Source organism: Emydura macquarii, unplaced genomic scaffold (genome assembly GCF_026122565.2).
Source record: "Emydura macquarii macquarii isolate MOO-44397 ecotype Brisbane River unplaced genomic scaffold, CSIRO-AGI_Emac_v2 contig_1043, whole genome shotgun sequence".
NCBI classification, from domain to species: Eukaryota; Metazoa; Chordata; order Testudines; family Chelidae; genus Emydura; species Emydura macquarii.
In genome coordinates this window covers 18,763,438-18,785,956 of record NW_027131180.1, presented here as the reverse complement: position 1 = coordinate 18,785,956, position 22,519 = coordinate 18,763,438, and the positions used below count along the sequence as shown (strand labels likewise).

The 22,519-nt window shown below is 40.2% G+C and overlaps 1 protein-coding gene across 1 annotated transcript in view; it reads left to right on the top strand.

The window, feature by feature from the left end:
* Window positions 1-7,490: 7,490 nt before the first annotated feature.
* Window positions 7,491-22,519, top strand: part of PCP4 (Purkinje cell protein 4) — a 62,723-nt gene continuing 47,694 nt past the window's right edge. Inside the window, exon 1 of the mRNA XM_067545336.1 lies at window positions 7,491-7,596. Coding sequence (XP_067401437.1) covers window positions 7,588-7,596 — 9 coding nt within the window. The 5' untranslated portion in view covers window positions 7,491-7,587. The remainder of the gene's footprint in view (window positions 7,597-22,519) is intronic.

The window sequence follows — 22,519 nt, the reverse complement described above, 5'->3', positions numbered from 1 at the left end:
TTACAGTGGACAAGAAGCTGGATATGAGTCAACAGTGTGCCCTTATTGCCAAGAAAGCTAACGGCATATTGGGCTGCATTATTAGGAGCATTGCCAGCAGATCGAGGGAAGTGATTATTCCTCTCTCTTCAGCACTGGTGAGGCCACATCTGGAGTGCTGTGTACAATTTTGGGCCCCCTCACTTCAGAAATGGTGTGGACAAATTGGAGAGTCCAGGGAGGGCAACAAAAATGATTAGGGGGCTGGAGCACATGACTTATGAGGAGAGATTGAGGGAACTGGGCTTATTTAGTCTGCAGAAGAGAAGAATGATGGGGGATTTGATAGCAGCCTTTAATTACTTGAAGAGGGGTTTCCAAAGAGGATGGAGCTATGCTGTTCTCATTGGTGGCAGATGACAGAACAAGGAGCAATGGTCTCAAGTTGCAGTGGGGGAGGTCTAGGTTGGATATTAGGAAAAACTTTGTCACTAGGAGGGTGATGAAGCACTGGAATGGGTTATCTATGGTGGTGGTGGAACCCTCTATCCTTAGAGGTTTTTAGGTGCAGCTTGACAAAGCACTAGCTGGGAAGATTTAGTTGGGGTTGGTCCTGCTTTGAGCAGGGGGTTGGACTAGATGACCTCCTGAAGTCCCTACCAACCCTAATATTCTATAATTCAGAAATGGAGCCTCTTGGAGGCAGCTAGAAGAGGGAGGAGACACCAGTAGTTGGCACCAGAGGTGTCCCAAGTCTTGCAGGGAGGTGGCGGTGGTGACCGCTGATAGGGAGAGAAATGAGAAAGTTGAGGGAAGCTGGCTGAGGGGAAGATGTCTGCAAGTTTTCCTCATTTGGGTGAGATTCCTAGCCATAAGATTCACAAAATATAAAAAGACCTGAAACCCAAGCTAAGTTCAAGTAAGTTCGGATTCACTATACATTTTTTGCACAGTTGTGTTCCAAAGCAGTTAGTATCCACTCCCCTGCAATGTGGTTCAGATTGTACCTGGACCTGCAGAGGGGATACTATGCAGGACTTGTGCCCAAAGCCAGGGCCCTGCCTTATCTGTGTTGGCCAGCAGAGCTCTCCAAGGGTGGTGTAGTAACTGTACTCCTCCAGCACACATCAAAGCTCAGGTGACATTGTGACTTGTTGAGACACAATGCCTCTCAGAGAGCCCACTGGCTACCAGAGAAAGGTTAGGATAGCCTGCTAGCCAGGATTATCTCAATCTGATGCTGTACATGAGTGTGTGTGTATAGGCCAATCCCAACAAGAGGAAGTTCCAGAATTCCCAAGACTGATGAGAAGTTGACAGCTCAATAACATTTGCTAGACGTGCTGAGATGCGGCAATGTATTTGTGCAAAGATAGCAGGTCTGTTTGGGATCAGGGTGGGAGGGAGATATTTACCTTAACTTTTACGGACAGAAAAGTGTGTGAGTTTGGCTTGAGATTTGGGAAAGTTTTTGCTCTTAGTATAATTATTAGAAGTAGTAATTATTTATATTATGATAGCACCCAGGGAGCCTGAACCTATTGTGCTAGGCCATGTACAAACAGAAAAGAGAAAATCCCTATCCTGCAGGACTTACAATCTAAGAACACAAACTCATGAAGGATAGAGGAAGGGGATACACTCATTACAAATCTATAGAAAGGTGTGGTCATGTCCCTAACTGCATGTCATATGGGAATGCTATAATAAACCCATAGATTGAGTAAATATTAATAAAAATATAATATACCTGGCTATAGACAAGAATCACTTGTGTGATGCTCTATGCAATCTAATTTAAAAGGCTGCTAAGATACCTTTTGTGGTCTAAGCAGAAGTCAAGGCTCCACTCTACAGCCATTTTTGGGGGCTATGTAACAATCCACCTGTAAAAACAACACAAAAGGGATAAATTAATGCCCTCTGGCGGTTCCTATTTTATTCATAGTCTTCTAGAAGAGCAGCTAGCAAGTTACTGGCCTTACATGAATCAAATGTATGTTATCCAACACTCAACCTGAATATCAGGTGAAATCATCTGTGTACTATTTCATAACACCATTAAAGTTTTAACTTCTGAAACTTTAAATACAAAGAGATGGTAAACTAAATATTGAAGAGAGGCTAGGATTAAATTCCTCTGACCTTCAGAAACTCTTCTTAGTAATTTATAATAAATGAGCTTACTTGCTACTTGAAAAAGAAAAACACGTATAAATCAGGGTTAATGAGTTTTACATCTGAGAATAAAACTATTTGTTAACCAGCCATGTTCCATAGTCAATTAACCTGCAAAGTTTGTTCTTTAAAAGAGAATTTCTACTCTGCTCCACGCTAGATGTATCTGACATTTTATGATTATTTCTATATATGTTGTATTTTTGGTTCAGCCAGATCACAGTGTCACATATCACATAGGGCTTTATGGTGCAAATTACTTAGCCAATGAATTCAGTGAATTTAAGGGATGGGATTTTCAGTGAGAATCACTGTTAGCTTGTCTCTGATCCCATTACAGTCAGTGGGAGACTCCTATTGGTTTGGATGAAAACAGGTAGACCAGCACTTGAGTGCCTTGGAAAACTCTTCCCAGAATCTACAAAATATTGTACAAGGTTTCATTGCCATGATTCAAAATAGGGAACTATGTCTGTCATATGTACATATATATTTCACCGTTAGTGTTAATCTCTCACAAGGATCATTTTCTTACTATCTCAGAAAAGGTACTTAATGAGTCACAGCTCAGGCAATGGGAAATCAGGGCCCAAGGCAAGGCTGTGGACCCTTTAACCACAACATCATCATTAAATGAAAGGAACTACCCAAACTAGACAGAATTATTGTTATTATAAACCATTGTAACACAATGCTTGAAAAAAGCACAAGTAAACTTTTCCCCTGTGTAGTGAATGAGGTGGTGTTTTTGAAGAACCATAAATTTCTATTAGTCAGACGGGGGCTGCTTTTATTTTCTGCTCTCCTTTCTAATTTATTTTAAAAATGTAATTAAAATATTTTAATATAAAAAAATCACACCCTCCAACAGGACCTATTCTGCTGGTACAATATCGTTTCAGGCCTTGTTTCCTTTGCGTTACTAAATATGCAAGCTTCCTGTTGACCACCATCTCCTTTTCCTCACCATTTATATTACATTACAAATATGGGAGTGGCTATGCTAATGAGATGATGTACTGCTAAGTGTTGCTATGCCTGTGATGGGCCTCTGAGTACATCCACTATGAAATAGCTATTTCGAGACGCCTGAGCAGACCTAGACTAATTTATCTCAAACGGATTGGTGCAGATGATAAAAGTACTGTCTGTGCTTCCCTTCAAACCTGAGTTCTCAGTGGCTATTAAGCATTACACTCCCCTGATAAGCTGTACAGGCCCAGAGAGGCTAAAGTTAAAAAAAGCATACTAGTTTCCAGGCTTTCCAATCCCAAGCATTCATATCTTGATTCAGGCCTCAAAAAGACAGAAGATTAAAAAAAAAAATGTTGTGTTCTTTTTATTTTCTGTCTCGTGTCTGAGCCTTTACAGTGCACTCAGGTCATGTTTTCAAGCTTTTCTCCACAACCACGGGGGTTAGAATAACTTCCTTGATCATCCTTTCTCTTCCTGCAATGCCGATTTCTCCCCAGAGCACAGAGGTCCCAGGGGAAAATAGCATACAGTCATGTAAATGAAGATTATTACAATGCATACACACAAGGGGAGGAGGGAATTAAGTTTGCCCAGGCATAATTCTGGGATTTCCTAATTTATGAATGTTTGGTTTTGTAATCTTAACATTCTTTTAATGCAGTTTTTTGTATGTAATTATTATTTATACAGCACCAAATATACTAGGTACTTCCCAAGGTAAATAGTCTTTGTGTCTTGCCTTTCTATTTTTGTCCCATGAACTGCTTGAGACAAAACAAAGGAGCTCTACAGCATTGGCAGCAGCAGTAATTTGGAAGCCACTGCCCACCTGAGGAGGAAGAGCAAACAGGATAGTAACCAGTCCAAGACTTGCTTCTTCTCCTTTATTGAGACCAGGAGGAAGAGTGATAATAGCTACAGCCACCACATTAAGGACATTAGGCTGTCCAGGGGAATGCAAATTACCGTGACACCCTCATTGCACAGCATCTCCTGTCCCTTGTTACTGGTCAAATCAGATTGTCCAGGGTGGAGAGAAAAAGGATTCTGACCTTTTCCTTCTATGGAGAGATGAAAATTGACAGTGACACTAGCTCTACAGTGTACTTCAGCCCCTGACTGCTGGGACTCTCCTTGTGCCAATCCTCTGCACAGGGTGTGTGGGATAGGGAAAGAGGCTGTTCGCACTCTATTCCTCTCTTGTGCACGACTAATCAGGGGACAATCATGATCAACTTGTCCTAAATGTCTTATTCGAAAGCACACGTACATGATCAGTTAACTGTGAAGGTTTTCAGATGAGGCTGAAGAGAAATCCCTTCATTTTTATCTGTTGTTTACAATGTGATGCTTTTGGGTTTTTTTTTTTTTAAATCCAGAGTGGAAAGAAGCAAACACTGAGCATGAAGACTTTGTCCTTAACCGTATTAACTTTCTTCGCACCAGTAAAATGAAGTGAGGGTATACTTTTAACTTTATCCTCGTCTCAAACTTCAAGGAATAACTGCCGAGGATCTTTTTAAACACATTAATTCCCTTGACTGAACAGAGATTGAATATTGTTAACTTATAATTAATATGCCTTTTACCTTTTAATTAAAAAGTTAACTGCCACAGGTAAGTGCCAGGTAATATTTGAATGCTTGTGTATTTTCAAATACTCTCTTCTGCAATAAGCATCCAGTTAGAGTGGAAAAAAGGAAGCATTATTTATGCTTCTAAAGGTTTAGGGGACTAATAATGATTGAAACTGGACATTGCTTTTATTTACTCCAAAGCTGAGGGGGACACAAGCTATCAGAGAGCAAACATCTACTTGCTACCTGCATCACTACTTTTTGGGTTGACCTAGAAACAGAGTTTTATATTTTGGGTTGGTTTCTTTTTTTTTTTTTTTTTTTTAAGGAATGAGAGATGATTCATAGTATACAATAAGCTTTGTCCCACATGTCTCCCGATGTCAATTTTTCCAAATTATGTCTGATTCTTTTGTGACATTGACAGCTGTGGGACTCTGCTGTAACCATTGACTCATTTCCCTTGCATGGGCCCAGAGATTAGTCTGCAACTCAGGTCCCAAGCGATTAAATCTTATTTTATATTTTAAACCATTCACGTCTTTGAAATGTGGTTTATTTTTACATTTTTCATGTTTTAGTTGGGTAAGCTACCAGGTAAGTGTGGACAACCAGTCTTAAATCTTCCAGTGTTTGGGGATATGCGTGTTAAACCTGTCACTATTAAGGAATAAATTACAGCCTATAATTACAGCATGTGTAGGATAATTAAGGCTGAGCACCAAATTCCATTCTATATTTCTTCTCTTTTCTGAGACACATACCTTTTTCAAACAAAAGCCCTCCAGTCTGAAGTTTCCATGCTTGGTTTCAGCCCAAAGGTGATTTTTTTTTTTTTTTTTTAAAGAAAGCTTGAGCAAAATTGTTCAGCTGCTCTTGAGTTCATTTAGCATGAAAGCATGAAAACAGAAAGAAGTATGTTTTCCCCATATGTGCTGATCTGAAATTTTATGCTGGGCTTGGATAACTCTTCTGTCTTGTTTTTCAGTTATAATTAAAATATAATTCTACTCTGAAAAGTGACTAAAAAAAACAGCCGGTGGAGTTTGATAGCTATTAGCTATCAGGTGCTAGCCCTGCAAATTCAGCCCGAGTTCTAAGACTCAAACAAAATTCTAGCTAGCTTACATATCATCACTAGTTATAAAAGTTCTGCGGACAAATTAGCCCTTTAGACTATCCTTTACACATGTGCAACTCATTGTCTTCCAAACATATCCTAGTCACACTTGCATAATGTTGTCTTCACACTGTTGCCCAAGTGAAATTCATTGGAAGTCAGTGAACTCTACTGTTGATGATGGACAAAATGGAACAGAATTCAGTTCACCCTCGCTTAGCTGTGTTGGGCCTCCAGGGTTAATGGGAATAAAAAGCAGTAAAGCCCAGATCCACAAAAGTACTTGGGCAACTAAGTCCCAGTTTTCAGCTCCACTGTGATCCACAAAACTCCCACTGAAACCTGTAGGTGGCTACATTTTCAGGGTGAAAGTTCTCTCACTGCCTAAGTTTCTACCTCTGAGCATGCACGCTGCTGCCTCACTTTAGACATCTGGGTGCCTGCCTCCAAGCATGATCCACAACCCAGGTGTGTCGGGGGGGGAGGGGAGATAGTTGTTTGGCCACCTAACTGGCATGGGGGGCCAATCTGGTAGGAAGCCTGTGAGCATGCCTACTGGATTGGGTCCCATTCAAAATCTGACTGGAGGAGGATGTGGTGATGGTGTCTACCATGTAACATTTAGCTTAGTGGTAAGAGCACTTTGGATAAATAGAGAGTCATTGGGACAGGAAAAGGGTGAGAATGACTGTGTAGCCTGGTGGTTTTGGCACTTCTCTGGGAGATCCAGAGTCCAGCCTACTGCTCCAATGACTTTTTAAAATTATTTATCAGCAGTGCAAAAGTTGGGGGGCATGGATTAGCGTTCATGTCGTGCTCCCTTTCAGTATCCAGCTGGGGTGGGAAAGCTAATGATCTAATCAGCGGACCAAATTCGGTGATGAATCCTGTCACGTGCCTTCTGAAGAACGTTGCACATACACTAAGAAGAACTGGAAAAGTTTCAACAGGACAACTTGTGGGAGCCCCACATCAGAATATCCCATAGATCAGTGGTTAGAGCACCTTCCTGAGAGCTGTAGGAGACCCCTCTTCAAATCCTTTTTCCCCTTCGGTTAGAGGGCGGAGTTGACTCTGGGTCTCCAACGTCCCATGTGAGTGTTCTAACCATTGGGCTATAAAAGTTTGAAGACGGGCACTCCCACTAACCACTTTGTGTGGCATGAGACAGGCACCTAAATCATTCTTCCAAGAAACACACACATAAACACAGACACACACAGAGAAGCTGGGTATGTGCAGAAAGTATGTGATTGCAATGAATACATGTATATACACACTCTTGTTTTCAGGAATACTGATTTATAAACTGGTTTGCTGTCTCCTCACTCCTTTTGTTACATATGATATGTTTTTGAATATTTTCCTTTGTCACTAGGTCAAATAGTTTCATCTTACAATTAAAAGAAACATTTCATACTCCTCATGCTTCTCATCACATCATATTTCCATCACCTCATATTCTCATCCTATTCCCCCCTTATCAATGATCATGAATTGTGAACATTCCATTTAATTGGAACAACCCAACCTGGCGTTTGAATCTGCTTTTCAGTTTGTACCACTAGGTGGCCCTTTGTGCTCTCGGATGCATGCTGAGGAGTTCAGCAGGTGCATGAATCTTATTGGTTTACTAGCAGCATGATGCCACTGGGCAGCCCTTTTTAAGAGAAAAGCCAGGAACAGTGGAAAAAGCTTTTGTACAGTATCCCTGTTGTGAGCAAGTGGAAATCTGTGAGCTGTCATTTCAAAACAAACATGAGTGAGGTGAGTGATAAACCTATTATCTGGAGAGAGAGATGTAGGTATCTGAAGCAGGAATAAGACCAGTAAAAGGGGGCAATGCAGCTTTTAAAAAAAAATCAGACATGATTTTTTTTAAAGTCAATTTAAATCAACAATGGAATTAAAAGTTTGAGATATGAAGACATTCATAACTGAGTAAATTAATTAATACAAATAGTTAACGGGATTAGTTAATGTTTTGCTTGAATATGTAAAGCACCCAGCACTAAATATTATACTTACTCTTATAAATAAGCATATTTGGAAATGACCAGGTAGTTCTTCTTTTTTTTTACTTAATTAAAAAACAGAATGAGATTACACTGTACCTTTTAGGATAGCCTGAAGACATATGAAACATCTGCTCTCTGGTTGTGAAATAGGAAATACATCAGTTTCTAACAAAGATTATTATTAATTCTTGTTATTCATTACTAAGTATAGCTCCAGAGGTGTGCAAGGTACTTTGGAGATATAAAATAAGACAAGGTTTATCATTTTTTAAGGTTTCATTTTATATTTGTATTCAGTGTAGAAGAGGTGAGCTGAGAGGTCAGTGGTGTAAAAGTTAGATATTCTAGTATAAACCTCATTTGAAAAATGCCTTGTTTGGAGTTTGTTGCTGCTATGAACTGGGTAGCTATTGTCCTGGGAAAGATTACATCTATACTCATCTGTATAACCAATAAAGGAAAAATGCAAATAACATCAAGCATGAAAGGACCTTTGTGTATTTAAAAAAAGAAAGCTGAAAATTCAGTCACTACACTTACTCTATTTGCAGTGGCAGACTTTGGCAGTGACAAGCCAATCTTTTTATTTTAAAAAGTGTATTCATTCCAAATGTCAGAGAGGTTCAGCTAGTAGAACCCTGAAATCTGTATTTTACTCTTTACCTCATCCTAAATCAATTGAGTTAGTTGTAATTATGTCTTACCCAGCACTTATTTTTGGAGGCTTCTTTTCTATTACTGCCTTTTTGACAGATGGGTGTTCCTTTCTTGGCAGTCAGGGTAAAATTAACAACCACACAGAGTATGTTTCTGCCTACGGCTATTGCTGTGTTTTCCACCATATCTTAAATGACTGACTTGTGATATAAACACAGTGAGGAGACATAAGGAGAGGTGTAGTATAGTGGTCTTTGAAATAGGGTCGTACAACAGGCATATTTCCATTTATATTAAGCATACCTGAACAGGCTCAGAAATGGGGGCTCCTCGTAATGCATTCCTGCTATGTACATAGAATATGGAGATAAGGCATCGGTAACCTCACAGCTTTTCATCCGCTGCTTGGATGTCGGCATCTGAATAAACTGGATATAGTTAATATTGTAGCTTTTAGATACTAAGTAAGCTTTTGTCACATTCATTAACAGAAATACTTTAACTGCTATGGCATCATTACTTTGGTTAAATATAGCATTTTTAAAGTTTTCATAATGTAAAATGATGACAGGTTGATTATTATTGGATATATCTATCATGCCAACCCAGTTTTGTATTACATTCCCATTTCAGCAGCTGTTCATACAGTAGTTCACAGCACAATAATTTACATTAGATTCCCCTCTTTGACGTAACCTCACTTTCTTGTAATCAATAAGCTACGAGTTCCCATGAGCATCAAAGTCAGCACATCTATACAACTGGGATCCCATATTATTATTAATATGCTTCCCTGTCCCACACAAAATAGCATTTCTAGCAAGTCCTCATCACAGAGGACGCTGCTTTCCTCCCCAGTACATTTCTCAAGCCCCAGCCAGTGTCTATTTAACAATTTTTAACTCCAGGATGGATGCTTCTAGGGACAGAGCTGCTGCCATTGTTATATAGAAGATGAAGACACTTGGAGAACTTATATCACCAACTGCACTAGAGTAGAATGCCTTGAACTATTCTTTAGTCGATTATTTCTCTCTCAGGACAGAAAAACAAATAGAACAGTCCAGCTCATCTTAATTAGAAGGGCTCTGGTTAAAAAAACAGAGGCAAAAGGAAAGATTGGCGGAAGACAATCATTTTAGTTGTCTGCGTCTGAAGTGCCAGCTGACTCAAGCTCACAGGGCTCTGGCTAAGGGGCTGTTTAATTGCAATGTAGACGTTTGGGCTCGAGCTGAATCCCAGGCGCTAGGACCCTGCAATGTGGGAAGTTCCCAGAGCTCAGGCTGCAGCTCGAGCCCGAACATCTACACTGCAATTAAACAGCCCCTTAGCACAAGCCCTGCAAACCTGAGCCAGCTGGCCTGGGCCAGCTACAGGTGTCTAACTGTAGTGGAGACATACCCCCTGAGTACATCTACTGGACTGGGCCCCACAAAAAACCCAGGAGATGGTGGTTGTGCCCCTGTTAAAACTCATCAGTTATGACATTCATCCAGGATGTGTAAGACTGGGGCTCACAGGATGGGGCAGGGACTTGAACTGAGGTCTCCCCGCTCCTATAGGGAAAACCCTAGCCATGGGGATCCAGGCTGAGGCTCTCTCATTCCGTCCTCTTGAAGCTGTTCCCCTTTGTATGGAAATACTTAACTACCTAGTGGAGCAGGGACTGGAACCGGACTCCACCCTACATCTGAGGGGAGTGCCTGAACCACTGGGATATGAAGCACTGGCTCTCTCTGGCCCACTTAATATTTAAGTATGTCATCCAAAGTGGAACCGCTTCAACAGGAAGGATTGAGCTTGCCAGAGGACATTGTTTAGGGCACTCCTGGGGAAGAGCTGAGTTCAAGTTCTGGCTCCTTCTCGGGCAGAAGAGGGGATTTAAGTCCATCTCCCATAACCTGGGTGAGTGTTCAAACCACTGGCACATAAAGGGGGTCTCAGCACCTCCTCCTCTATCTTTTCTGTGTGGAAAGTCTGGCCTGGCTTCAGCACCTAACTCCAGGAGCAGGTTCACGGCTGTGAATCCTGAGCAGCGATAGGCCCCTCACTCTCATTGAGCGGTGGGGCTTAGACCACACACCATTCATCAGTATTTGGGAACTTGACTCAGCAGCGCGATGCCAAACTTTGGGCACCCAGCTGCCCAGGGGAATCCTTAGCCCCGAATTAGGTTCTCAGGCTCCCTGTACAATGTATGGGGAGAGTTAGGCGCCTAAAAATGAAATGCACAAAAGCCAGCGCGCTGAGGAGGAAACCCCCATTTGTGGGCTATCCCTAAGTGTGAGGAGGGAAAAAAATCTGTTACTAGTCCCAAAGGGCCAGGTATTTAGATGGCTAAAGATACAGAGAGGTGTTGAAGTGGGATTTTCAGAAACAACTGATCAGGATCGGTATCTAAGACCCGTTGATTTCCATGGGGGTTTGGCACCTAAGCTGCTTAGGCCCTTTTGAGAATCTCACTGGGCATCTATTTGCAACTTTAGGCACCTAAATACCTTTGTTAAATCTGCCCCAAAATTATTGTCCAGCAGGGGCCTGATCCTTGGATCAATGGAAACTTTTCAGTTAACTCCAGTGGGCTTTTGGTTAGGCCCTAGAGTTTCAGACTGAGTTATTTGAGTTTTCCGGCTCCTTACCATTAAATAGAGCTGGTCAAATAATGAAAAAAAAATTGTGAATAAATTATTCACAGAAAAATGCCAGAAAACATCAGATACATTATTCACACCCAAGAGTTCTCAATAGCTCAACCATTGAACCTTTAGGCTGAAATCTGGCATAAACTTGACACACGTCAGCGGAATCACATCATCTCATCACAGACATTGAATTGTGTGACACTTCATGGGCGATATCTCATCACGCTGACATTTTCCTATGGTAAGAGGGTTCACTGGAGACATTTCATCACATGGTTTTTGCAGCAGTCCTGGGCACATTTGTCTCCATTATTAAATGTGAACCTTTCATTAGGCATCAGAGATCCAGACCTAAGCATGAGCAGAAGTCTCCCACTAAAGGTCATACAAGATGTTGCAGTCCTCAAAAACCCAAGCACTGTCATTCAGCCCGGCTGCTGTTTCTGTGGTGAAGCATTAGGTGCAAAAGGAGTGGCAGCTTGGAAACAGCTTTAGCAGGGATTTGTCTTGATGATTTTTTAAAAACACATATAAAGGGCCATACTGAGGCTGGCCCTGCCCACGTACAGAAGGTGGGCTTGCTAGGGTACCAGGAGCCTTCCTTCTCATATACCCTGGCACCAGCATAGTTAGTAGATAAAGCTGGGTGAAATTTTTTATCCAAAATGGTTTTGATGAAAAACGCAAATTTGGTGACACCAAAAAGTGTTTTGTGAATTTGTGTCTGTTTCACCAAATTGTTTTGGTCAGCTTCCCCATTCTCTCCTTCTCTCTCTCTCTCTTTCTCTCACAAACACACACACACACACACACACACACAATCCAGAAAAAAATTCATTTTGAATTTTTTTAAAGAAAATGTTTTGAGTTTTTTTGTTCAAAACAACTTTTTGTTTAAAAAATTCCTTTAATTTTATATTTTTAAAAAATCAAAAGTTTACAGACGGTTAAAATCAAAACAAAAAGTTTACATTTTGTTGAAAGAAAACATTTAGTTTGACCCCAAATTATTTTTTTTTTGACTTTTTGATTCTCTGAAAAGTTCAGTAGATTTTGTTTTCAGTTAGATCCAAAATTATTTTCTCTCCCCAACTTCCCAATTCTAAGAAATTGCCAGCAAACCAAAAAAATCCATTATTTTCACCGCTCCAAGCATGTTTCAAGCATAGAATACAAACACTAGAGTGGAAACTAGCCTCCTTGAAGGAACTGTGAGGGCAGGGCCATGATATCCTAACCCCTCCACAATGCCTAGTAAAGCTGGGCATGTATGGAGAGAGATGTACATATTAAATCTTTTTAAAGGTTGAATGAGCTGCCATTGTACTGTGTGAAGTGCCAGCAGGAAATCTGGGCTGAGCTGCTAACATTCTCTGGGGATTGCATTCTGCAGTTTATTCTTCACACACCGCCAACAGTCACCTCAGTGCAGCCAATTGGTCTGTAGCCAAAATCAGGAGAAAATAAATATTTACGCAAACCGCAGGGATAACGTGGTCAGGGAGGAATTCTGCAGCTGGCATAGGCTGGGGATGGGGAAAGGAAAGCACAGGAAGACAACTTTTTAATTTTAACTTACATCCATTTATTAGCGGGGTGGCAAATTGCAGCTCAAAAGGGGAGGGAAAAGGAAGAACAGTGTGTGTTAGATCTGTCAGGTTGCCAACTCTCTTCTTCAGCGTGGCGTCAGAACGTGATCAGGCATCTCTTAAAATATCAATTAAAAGTTAAAAAGTTGGAAGTGAAGTTCTGCTTAAATTTTGAGAGACTGATGGCCATGTTTTAGGTTTTTTTTTTTTTTAAAAAGCATGAGTTTTCCTGCCAGGTGTGTAATTACAGCAAATTTCAACACATTATAGATGTATTATTACTGACTACATTTCATTAACTAGAGGTTTATTGCCGGGTTTCATATCTTTCTATTTGCTTGTGAGAGAATAACTACCAGCTGGTGCAACTCTAAAAGGAAAACAAAAAATCCAGATTCCTTCCAGTGCGGGTTAGTAAATTATAATGTAGGGAACTGGTTAATTCTCATGAAGATTCACTATTTTGTAGTAAAGTTTCTGGGGAAAAAAGAATTCCATTTAGTAAAAGAAATTTGAGATTTTGAAATTTTGTTTTTGTTCTGCATTGGAGTGAAAAGGAGACCTTTGGAAACTGCAGTGCATAACTAAGCACACAATAGCTTAGTAATTAGGGCTTTCATCTAGGACATAGGGAAACCCAAGATCAAGTCCTACTTTGAATCAGGCATAGCTAGGGCTCTAAGCTGGGGCTCCAGCACCAAAGTGAGTCTGCTGACCTCTGCTCTCTTAGAGTCTCTCATTTTCTTGTCAAAACCAGAAGTTATATCCTGGATCAGAGAAACCTTCTAGATGACAATTTTGTTGAAACTGATATGTTTTGGCAAAAAGTTTCAGTTTTGACAAATTGGCGTTTTCTGGCAGAAAAAACATCTTGTCAAAAAATTCCTGACCAGGTCTATCTACATATGCAGTTCTTTCTCCCAACAGTTTCTAAATCTTGGGCCTGATCCAGCTCCCACTGAAATCCATGGCAAAAATCCTACTGATTTCAAGGGGAACAGACTGTCTTTTTATCACAGGGAAAAGTCACCAGTCATTTGCTTACTGATTTGAATAAAATGTATTTGGTTTCTGGGCCAACATTTGCCTGTCTTTCTTGTTCTGCTATTATGATGGCCAGGAAAATATCCGTCTCCCTCAGAAGATTAAGTGGACTCTCCCTATTGTCTGTAACCATGCTCTAAAGCAGCGGTTCTCAACTGGTAGGGTCTGCCAGCAGGTTTCAGAGCCCCACCACTGAAGCCTGAGCCCCAAGCCGTGGTGGGGCTGAAGCCTGGGCCCCACTACAGCAAGGCTGAAAAACAGTTGTTGTGATACAGGTGGGTCATGGAGCTTTTATCGCACGTTGGGGAGCGGGGTTCAGAAAGAAAAAGATTGAGAACCCCTGCTCTAAAGAAAAACCTGTAACACCACTAGAACCACAGTGGGTGGCAAAAGGTAGAGAATAGCCCTAGGTCCATAACACAGGAAGAGGGACCATTTTCCTTCTCCAGCTGTGTATGTATGTGTGAGACTGTTTTTTTTCTTTGTACTATCTTTGTTGCTACAGAGCCCTACACATCATTCTGAGCCCCATAACCTTATTTTTTTATACTGGCTACAATGTCCAGGATTTTCTGGCGAAGATGGATAACCTGCATCCCCTTATCTGACAGTATTCTACTGACCTTTCTCTCCACTTCCCTTGACACTGTCTGGCAATAAAATAAAAAAAAACGTGTGAGTTAAGTTAAAACTAAAACAACATGTATCCATATATTTGCTTGAAATAGATGCTGAACTTTACTTAAAATTGAGATCCAGTGTTGCCTCCCATCACTTCCAATGCAGAATGACTTTTTGTTCTGATTTCTCTTTATCATAGAGACCTATTAGATCATTTAGGCCATCTCCCTGCGGAAGCAGGAAAATGGATGGCAGCCTCTATGGAAAAGGCTCAAAGCTATGCAGACACAGAACAGTTACAATTGCAAATGTTTTGTCTAATGACTGGATCTTGGATCACAACTCATCTCTGCACTTGATATGTGGATGCTTCAAAGATAACACTTGAAAATGTTATCATATCTCCTCATGTTCTGGTTTGGGCAAGCTATATGTATGGGCCAGTTCCCCATCTGGTGTAACTTGACACAGCCAATTTACATCCGCTGAGGATCTGGAATATTTAGTTCTTTTAATATTTTCATAAAAGTTAATTCTGTTAATCACAGGAATTAGAGATAGAAAAACAAAACAAGTCAGCTAGTTTGTACCCCTGCTGGTACAGAATTGCTCCCTACAGTTTAGTTCCAGTGCTTTTTCCAGTCTACTTTTAAATGTCTCAAATAATGGGTCTTTTGCTACACTTCATGGAAAAACTGTTCTACAATTTAATAGACCTCTAGACCCCCAAGGGCTAAATCCTTCTTTGCATTTAAGGGCTGGAATGTTCTGGATGCAGAGTTTAAAAAAAGGAGCCTTACTGATTGAAATTCTCCCACAAAACTAACTTCATTCATGTGTGCATGTGTGAGAGTGACTTTATTTTCTCATTGTTTTTTATTCAAATAAAATCTTTAGTAAATGTAAAAGCCATGACTGGCTTATTGGATTTAAAGGACATAGTAGGAAGGAGGGAGGTGGAGGGAGAAAGAAGGAAAGTTGAAAAGCTATACACGATATAAACAGACTTGAGGGGAAGAAGGAGGAATGAGACACTGAGATATATAGTCAATGGAGAGAAAAGGAAGAGCAAATGCATTGGATACCTAGTACAATTTGAAATACATACGCAGGAGTACACATGCTGCAATTCAGCTAGGGCAGCCAAATGTCTAGAGCTAGCCAATGTCCCTCCAAATCAGTACTTGGCTGTTTATTACTATTCTTCCTTTAGTTCATCCAATCATCTTTGCAATCCATGTGACAGTACTAATATCCAAGCCCATGTGAATTATCCTCTTACGTAAGATTGTGTGAGGCACTCCATCTTTCACTGAGGGCCGGTCTACACTGCCGGCAAAATCCTGCGGCAGTCGATGGGAGTTACGCAAGCTACGCAGAGTAGCTTGCGTAACTCCCATCAACTTCGTTACTTCCCTTTAGCGTGCCATCTCCACTGTGCTGTGCTGATGGGAAATGTATTCCCATCGACGCAGCGCTACGCTTTTTTTGGAGGTGGTTTTAGTAGATCAACTTCAGATCGATTGAGCGGGTCTTCACTGCCGCTCAATTGATCTGGAAAAATCGATCTGACGGTGGCGAATTTGCCGTTGTCAGTGTGTACATAGCCCAAGAGTTCGTGTTGAATTTTTGGTTGTTTGTTTCATGTAGTCTGGCCAGGGAGTCCAGCCTGTAGGGAAGAATGGGGGCACCAGACACTCAAACGACAATGCCTTGAGTCAATGAAGCACCATAGGGAAATGCAATTACGTCTTGAACTGACTCAAAATGAAATGTTTTGGTTCAATCCCACAAACAGAAAACAAAACATTTTGATTTAGGAGTATCACAATGTTTAATTTCAATTAAAAGTGCCAAAATGGAATACTTTGACATTTCTGACCCTGTCACTTGCATAAAATTTCAATATTTCAACTTTTTGTCCTGTTTGAGGACAAAAACAAATATAAAAATGTCAGAATTTCTTACGGGACTGAAATTCCAATTTCCCCCTCAGCTCTGCTTCCTGTATTTAGAAGAAGGTACACTGCCTTATTAAAATCTCTGAGGAGTGGTAGTGGTGAGAATTTAGTAGTGCCTGCTGAGTTGTACAGAGTTTTGATCTTTAGAAAACAACAACAAGGAAGAAAAGCTGGTTGGTTTCATATCACACATTGGTATTTCTTGGCTGTCAGAAGTAGAGGGATGCAGTGTACTCATCTTTTTCCTCAGCAACTTGGGCCAAATTATATGGTCCCCACTCAAAGAAAACTCTCACTGAAGTCAGTGGGTGTATGCCTGAGTGATGACTGAATAGAAACTGAGGACTGGATTATGCTTCTGAGATCCAGCAATGGAAAGGCCCTCATCAGACAGATGTCATCCCTTTTTGTGTTTGGTTGGGCTTTCAGCAGCTCATATGACATAGTTTCTCTGCTTCCTGGGACCCTATAGAGGGCTTTTCATGGGAGGAAAAGGGTGAAGAGTGAGTGTAGATGTGTTCAGATGTGACAATTCGGAAGACATCTAATCTCCTTGCCCACTCCATGGAGATTATTTAGAAAAATTAATACAGTCCCAGGTCATCCCTCTTCTCCAGAGGTCCCTGGGTTTGGGTGCACAAACATGACCTCTTATGGAATTGTTTAGGGGAAACTCCTGGTGGAGTTTCCTCTGTCCAAGCAAGACTGAAAGTTCTGCTCCTGAATAAGGACTTCAGGGACTGTCCCAATCTATATATATTTTGCAGGATTGGTCAGGAGATATGTAATGATGATCTTAAATCTAAGGTAAGAAATAGTAGTAAGAGGAAGAGACCCTTTGATTTAAGAGGCTTGCCATTTTTCATTTGTGTCAACCAGCTTTATCAATTTAAACAATTTAGAGCATTTCTCTTGGACCACCATGACATCTCTTTTTTTTTTCAAATTTAGTTAGGTACAGACTGTATTATTGTAGTCTGGAGTGGAGGTAATTTTTTTTTTTGGCAAGCAGCATGTTGAGGATTGTTCTTTGGCCAACTGTACCATGTTTGTCCTTTACTAAACAAAGCCTAACAGGCTGCTGAAAGGAATTTCACATTAGCACATCAAAGACTTGGTCTTACTTCTCTTACTCTTCCAAGTAATCCAATTAAAGTCAATAAAGCTGCTTGCCAGAGTAAAGGTTACTCACATAAATAAGTCTGGCAGGATCAAACCCACAGCCTCCCCCAGAATAATGAAGGATATCTTCTTAAAGACTGCACAGTAATTAAAAGGATTTGGGAAATACAGCACATTCTTGCAGCTGCTTTTAAAATTAACTGCAAAGATTCCTGCCCCCTCAGAAAAATACGTGATTACAATGTTTTTGAGAAATATCTGCTTAATAATGTTTTAATTCAAAATATGATTATAAACCAAATATTAGACAGGCTACAGATTGTGCTAATTAAGCTGATTACATTTGGTGGTGTAAATATTCTCTGTTGAGAACATTACACTGAATTTGAATATAAAATCAGTGGTTTCTCACTGTGCAGGTTATACATTCCAGAATTGCAATGGTAAAAGAGGATGAGAATGAAAGCTTTTTCCCTCTGTGCCTTTACAAGACTTAAACATGACTGTTATATTTCCCTTACCCTGAATAAAACTGTTCTATACTTTAAATAATACAATTTGTGGAATTCTATCACAAAACATTGCAATTGTGAACTATTAAGAGACTGCTCATCACGTCTGAGATTTTCAAAAATAGTTATTTCTAATTACACCATTGTAAAATTAAATCAAGGACATATTTTCAGTGGCAATATAACCTAAACTGGTCATTTTAAAAAGCTATCTTTGCTAGTTAATCAGGAACAATAATTAAATATTGGGTCCACATTGACTTCATAGGAGTTTTGCTTGTTTGTAGACTAAAATATTCAGTCTATGGATGGTGGGTGGGCTATTTTTCCAATGAGGCTTAAGTGGCCTGATTCCCTACGCCCATGCACCTTGTATAGACATGTACACTAGTGCAAAAGGGTGTAAGAAGCTACCCTCTGGTTTGGCAGTGTTTTAGGGTATGTTTTCACTGATGGTGGCAAATTTGCCACCATCAGGTTGATTCTTTGGGATCGATTGAGCGGAAAAGGAGACCCGCTCAATCGATCTAGAAATCGACTTAATAAATCCACCCCTGGAAAAAGAGTAATGCTGCATCGACCGGAGGTCATTTCCCATTGGCGCAGCATAGTGGGGCTACTGTGCTCATCAGAATTTAGGAAGTTGATGGGATATGCACAAGCTACATAGATACATACTTCTGCCATTGATTGCCACCGAATTTTGCGTTAAGTGTAGACCAGGCCTTCGACATACTTGGGACGGATTTTACACAGGTGTGAGTGAGTGCATAAGGTACAAGGCTGAGAAGAATCAGGTCAACGGTATCTAGAAGGCAGGTCTGCTCTATCTATTCCCTTAAGTTCTGCTGGTTATTGAAAAATGTTACATCAGTCATTGGAATCTCATCATGTACTTATATGGTTGGTGGTTATAGAAGTGACTAAAAATCAATACCACTGGCAACACTATTTTCCTGACAATGCAGTTTGGGTCAGGTCAGTTCATATAGCCCACCTGCAGTACTTTCACTCATAAAGCTAAAGGAGACTCCCAGTCAAAAAGACTGTCCCAGCAAAAATAAGTACAGTCAAGAGATGGTTAAATAGCATACTCCATGACCCATGTAAATACTTAGAGGAACTGACAAAATGCCGAAAGAGAGTTTTTATTTTGAAAGATAGATGATGTTACTGAAGGCCAGATTCTGGGGTACTACTTTACACTGATCCAATAGCACAGACAACCAGAAAATTGGCTCCACTGGCTACTTGTGAATTCCCAATGCGTAAGGGGAATCTTTGGGTAGTGAAAAGCTGGCATAACATAGCCGACATAAGGGCCATAGCCAGGAAAAAGGGGCTCTTGGAACAGTGATCAGACAGGTGTAAGTCAGAGCAGCCTTTGAGCCTCTCCAGTTTATATCAGAGACTGGAGTCATTTCTGGTCAATCCCAGAATCCAGGACCTACAAAGGTAGTATACAGTGACATATGCCCCCTACCCCTGAGTTGTGAAGAACACGGCTCAGACATATCTGTCTACCCAAGTGAGTAACTGTATATTCAAGTATTTGTTTACTGTAGCTTACAGTTACTGTAAGGTGTTCAAGCAGCATGCCTTTGTCTTTTTTCCATCCATATGTAAGACATAAATAATTGGATAGTTGAATCACCTTGTATTTATATCCAGTGTTGGCTGGGTGTTCTGCATTTGATGAAATTACCCCCACAGGACTGATGGGGAATGACACTTTTGTCTCATTATCATTCAGCACCACTTCCCTAGCATGGAAACAAGCAGAGAAACATGAAGAGGAGGTAAAAGTAGAGCAGTGAGAAGAAGAAAGGTTTTGTAACTATGTTAGAGATTCTCTAAAGGATACCCCACCTCCAGCTAATCCTAAAATAGTAACACAATGCATGTCTACAGATGGATGAGCAATGCTATGCATACAGATGAGCTGATTTGTCATGGAGGTATTTGATTTTGTATTTGCCAGCTGGCCATGTGACAGCCAGATTTTGGGGAGGATCACTCACTTTTTAAAACAAGGAGTTTGCAGAGGAGAAAGCGCACATGTGCGCTGTCATCAGCTACCAGTTAGTATTTCCTCTCTGTCACCCAGTTCTGCTTTATCCTCTCTAAGACATAGTCAAGAAGCAGCTTTATCTTTTAAAAGACAGGTATTTCCTACTAGTTTCATTAAGCAGAAGGTCCTTCTGTCTGTAGCTATGGCACCAGCATCAGTGTTCCCCTTCTTAAAAGCTTTTTTCGGGAAAATAATGGACATCATTATGATCTAGTAATTCTTGGAGAGGACCGAGATCTGGTAAGTAGATGACAAAAAACAACAAACATTCTAGCTACATAGGGAAGTACTGACTGCTACAAATACAGGTCAACTTCAGAACGTAGGTTAGGGTTCCTTCATGAAGGAAAAACTTAATTTTCCAACTTTCATACACAAATGGACTTGACACCCTGAATTCTGCAGGCTGTGTCAGCCTGCTCCAGCTCGTCATTGCTTGGATCTCCCCCTTCTTAGTTGTATATTAGGTCTTTCTGTTTTTCCTGTCTGCTCTCTGTTTGAGTACATGGCTACTATTCCAACAAGATATTTGTGTTCTCTGGACTTATAGACCTTACCCACTAAAATTAATGGGAATTTTGTTTCAATAGAGTCATTTTAAAATGGCACTTGAAAGGATAATGATCTACCAATAATATGCAAAATTTCCCCTAGTGTCAGCTGCCTATTTTTAAATGCAATACCTTGTTTTTCTATCTTTATCCAACAGGAAACTTTCACCTGGTTTCAGAAAAATTTAGAGAATTTGAAAACTACTCAAGAGTCAGGGAGCGCAGGAGTGTGTAGTATGTATGTATATGGATTACTTATACCACAGAGAAGGAGGCCATCCTGAAGAACTGTATCCTGATTTTGAGCATTCCAGAGTGACTAGAGTGGTCAGATATGGGTTTTTGTTTCAGATTTCTCTCGTATACTTTACCATAAATACTTTGTACAAATTAAAAACAATGTGATAGAATACAGGGCATTTTGATTACACACATTAAGCACAACATTAAATTTATACTATGGCATATGGTAGCAATAGTCATGTGCTAAGTTGCATTTATCATGTATATGGAGCTCAGCTGCCCATTTCCTACTAATCTACCTTCACCAGGGCTTATTCTAACATTCCATGTTTCAGAGCAGCTTCAAAAAGTCACCAATATTTAAAAATCAGCTTGCAAGAGAAATATTTCAATGATCACTCAAATGGAAAAAATTTTCTCCAAAATTACACTTTTCTGAAGTGCTGGACAAGAAATACTTAGTCCTGGACAGAAAAGGGGCAAGTTTAAAGTCTGGTAGCTCATGACCGTTCAGGAGTTAAAATGGGAAAATCCAAGCTTTCCTTGCTTGGAAGCCATGGAAGATCCACAAATATTAGACATTAAAGGAGTAATATTTGTATGTATGGAAAAGCTAGTTTATACAATATTTAGAAGTTTAAAAATGTGATAGTTATATATTGTCTCTTCCTCTGAGGTCTGTGCAGTTGGACTCTTGGTAACTAAGGCAACTGACATTACAAGCAGAGAGATGAAAAATAATAAATGGACAAGACAGGTTTTTTCTGGTAAAATATGAGGTTTTTACAGAATATGTAATGGTGTGATATAAAGGTTTTATTGGTGTTTTGGGATGATCTATGCAACTCTCTCGTGGATTTCACCCCTTTGAGTAATGACCCTCCAAACTCATGAGGCTATTGCCTTTATGCCACATCACATCAGCATGCATTCGCTCTCAATTCAACTCACTTGGGTTAAGATAGCAATGAAGACATAACAACTGAGCTTTTAAATGGGTTTGCAGCTCAGTTTGAACCATAGGCTCCTATATCTGCTAACCTGAGCAGTTAAGAGCTGAGTTACTTCGTTTTCACTAATATTTGAACTTAAGTTAGCTAATGAGGGTTAGCTAACATGAGTTAAGAATACTTTTTTTTTTCAGTGAAGACATTTCCTACATTATACATGTATAACTTCTTTGCTCTTAATGATGCTTGTAATCTAGTAGAGAAATAGGGCTTAGGTGAGACTTAAATGGTGCACAGACTTTGTTCTGCCCTTGTGCCCAAGGACAAATTTCACTCCAAATACTTATAATATTTGAATAACATATATCCTCTTTACTATATGCCAATGAAATATGATCTTTTTTTGTCCTCAGTGCAATCAAATCTACTCCCATTGCTTCTGATTTTAAATTTTGAAAACAACAACAGTTTATTTCCTCTTCCTTCCCTTCTCTAATGTCCCAGTTCTTTGATGCAGGATAGTTCTATTGCAATTATGCATTCTTGATGTATGCTCTGATGCACCATGTCACCCCTGCAGTCTCAAATCAAATGTAGAGACAGAGAGCTAGCTCTATGTTAGTAGGGACACACTGGTCTGAGTGCTCTGAGGCAGCCTCACTTCATGAACATAGACCCTGGTTTATGCTTTACCAATAACAGACGAACT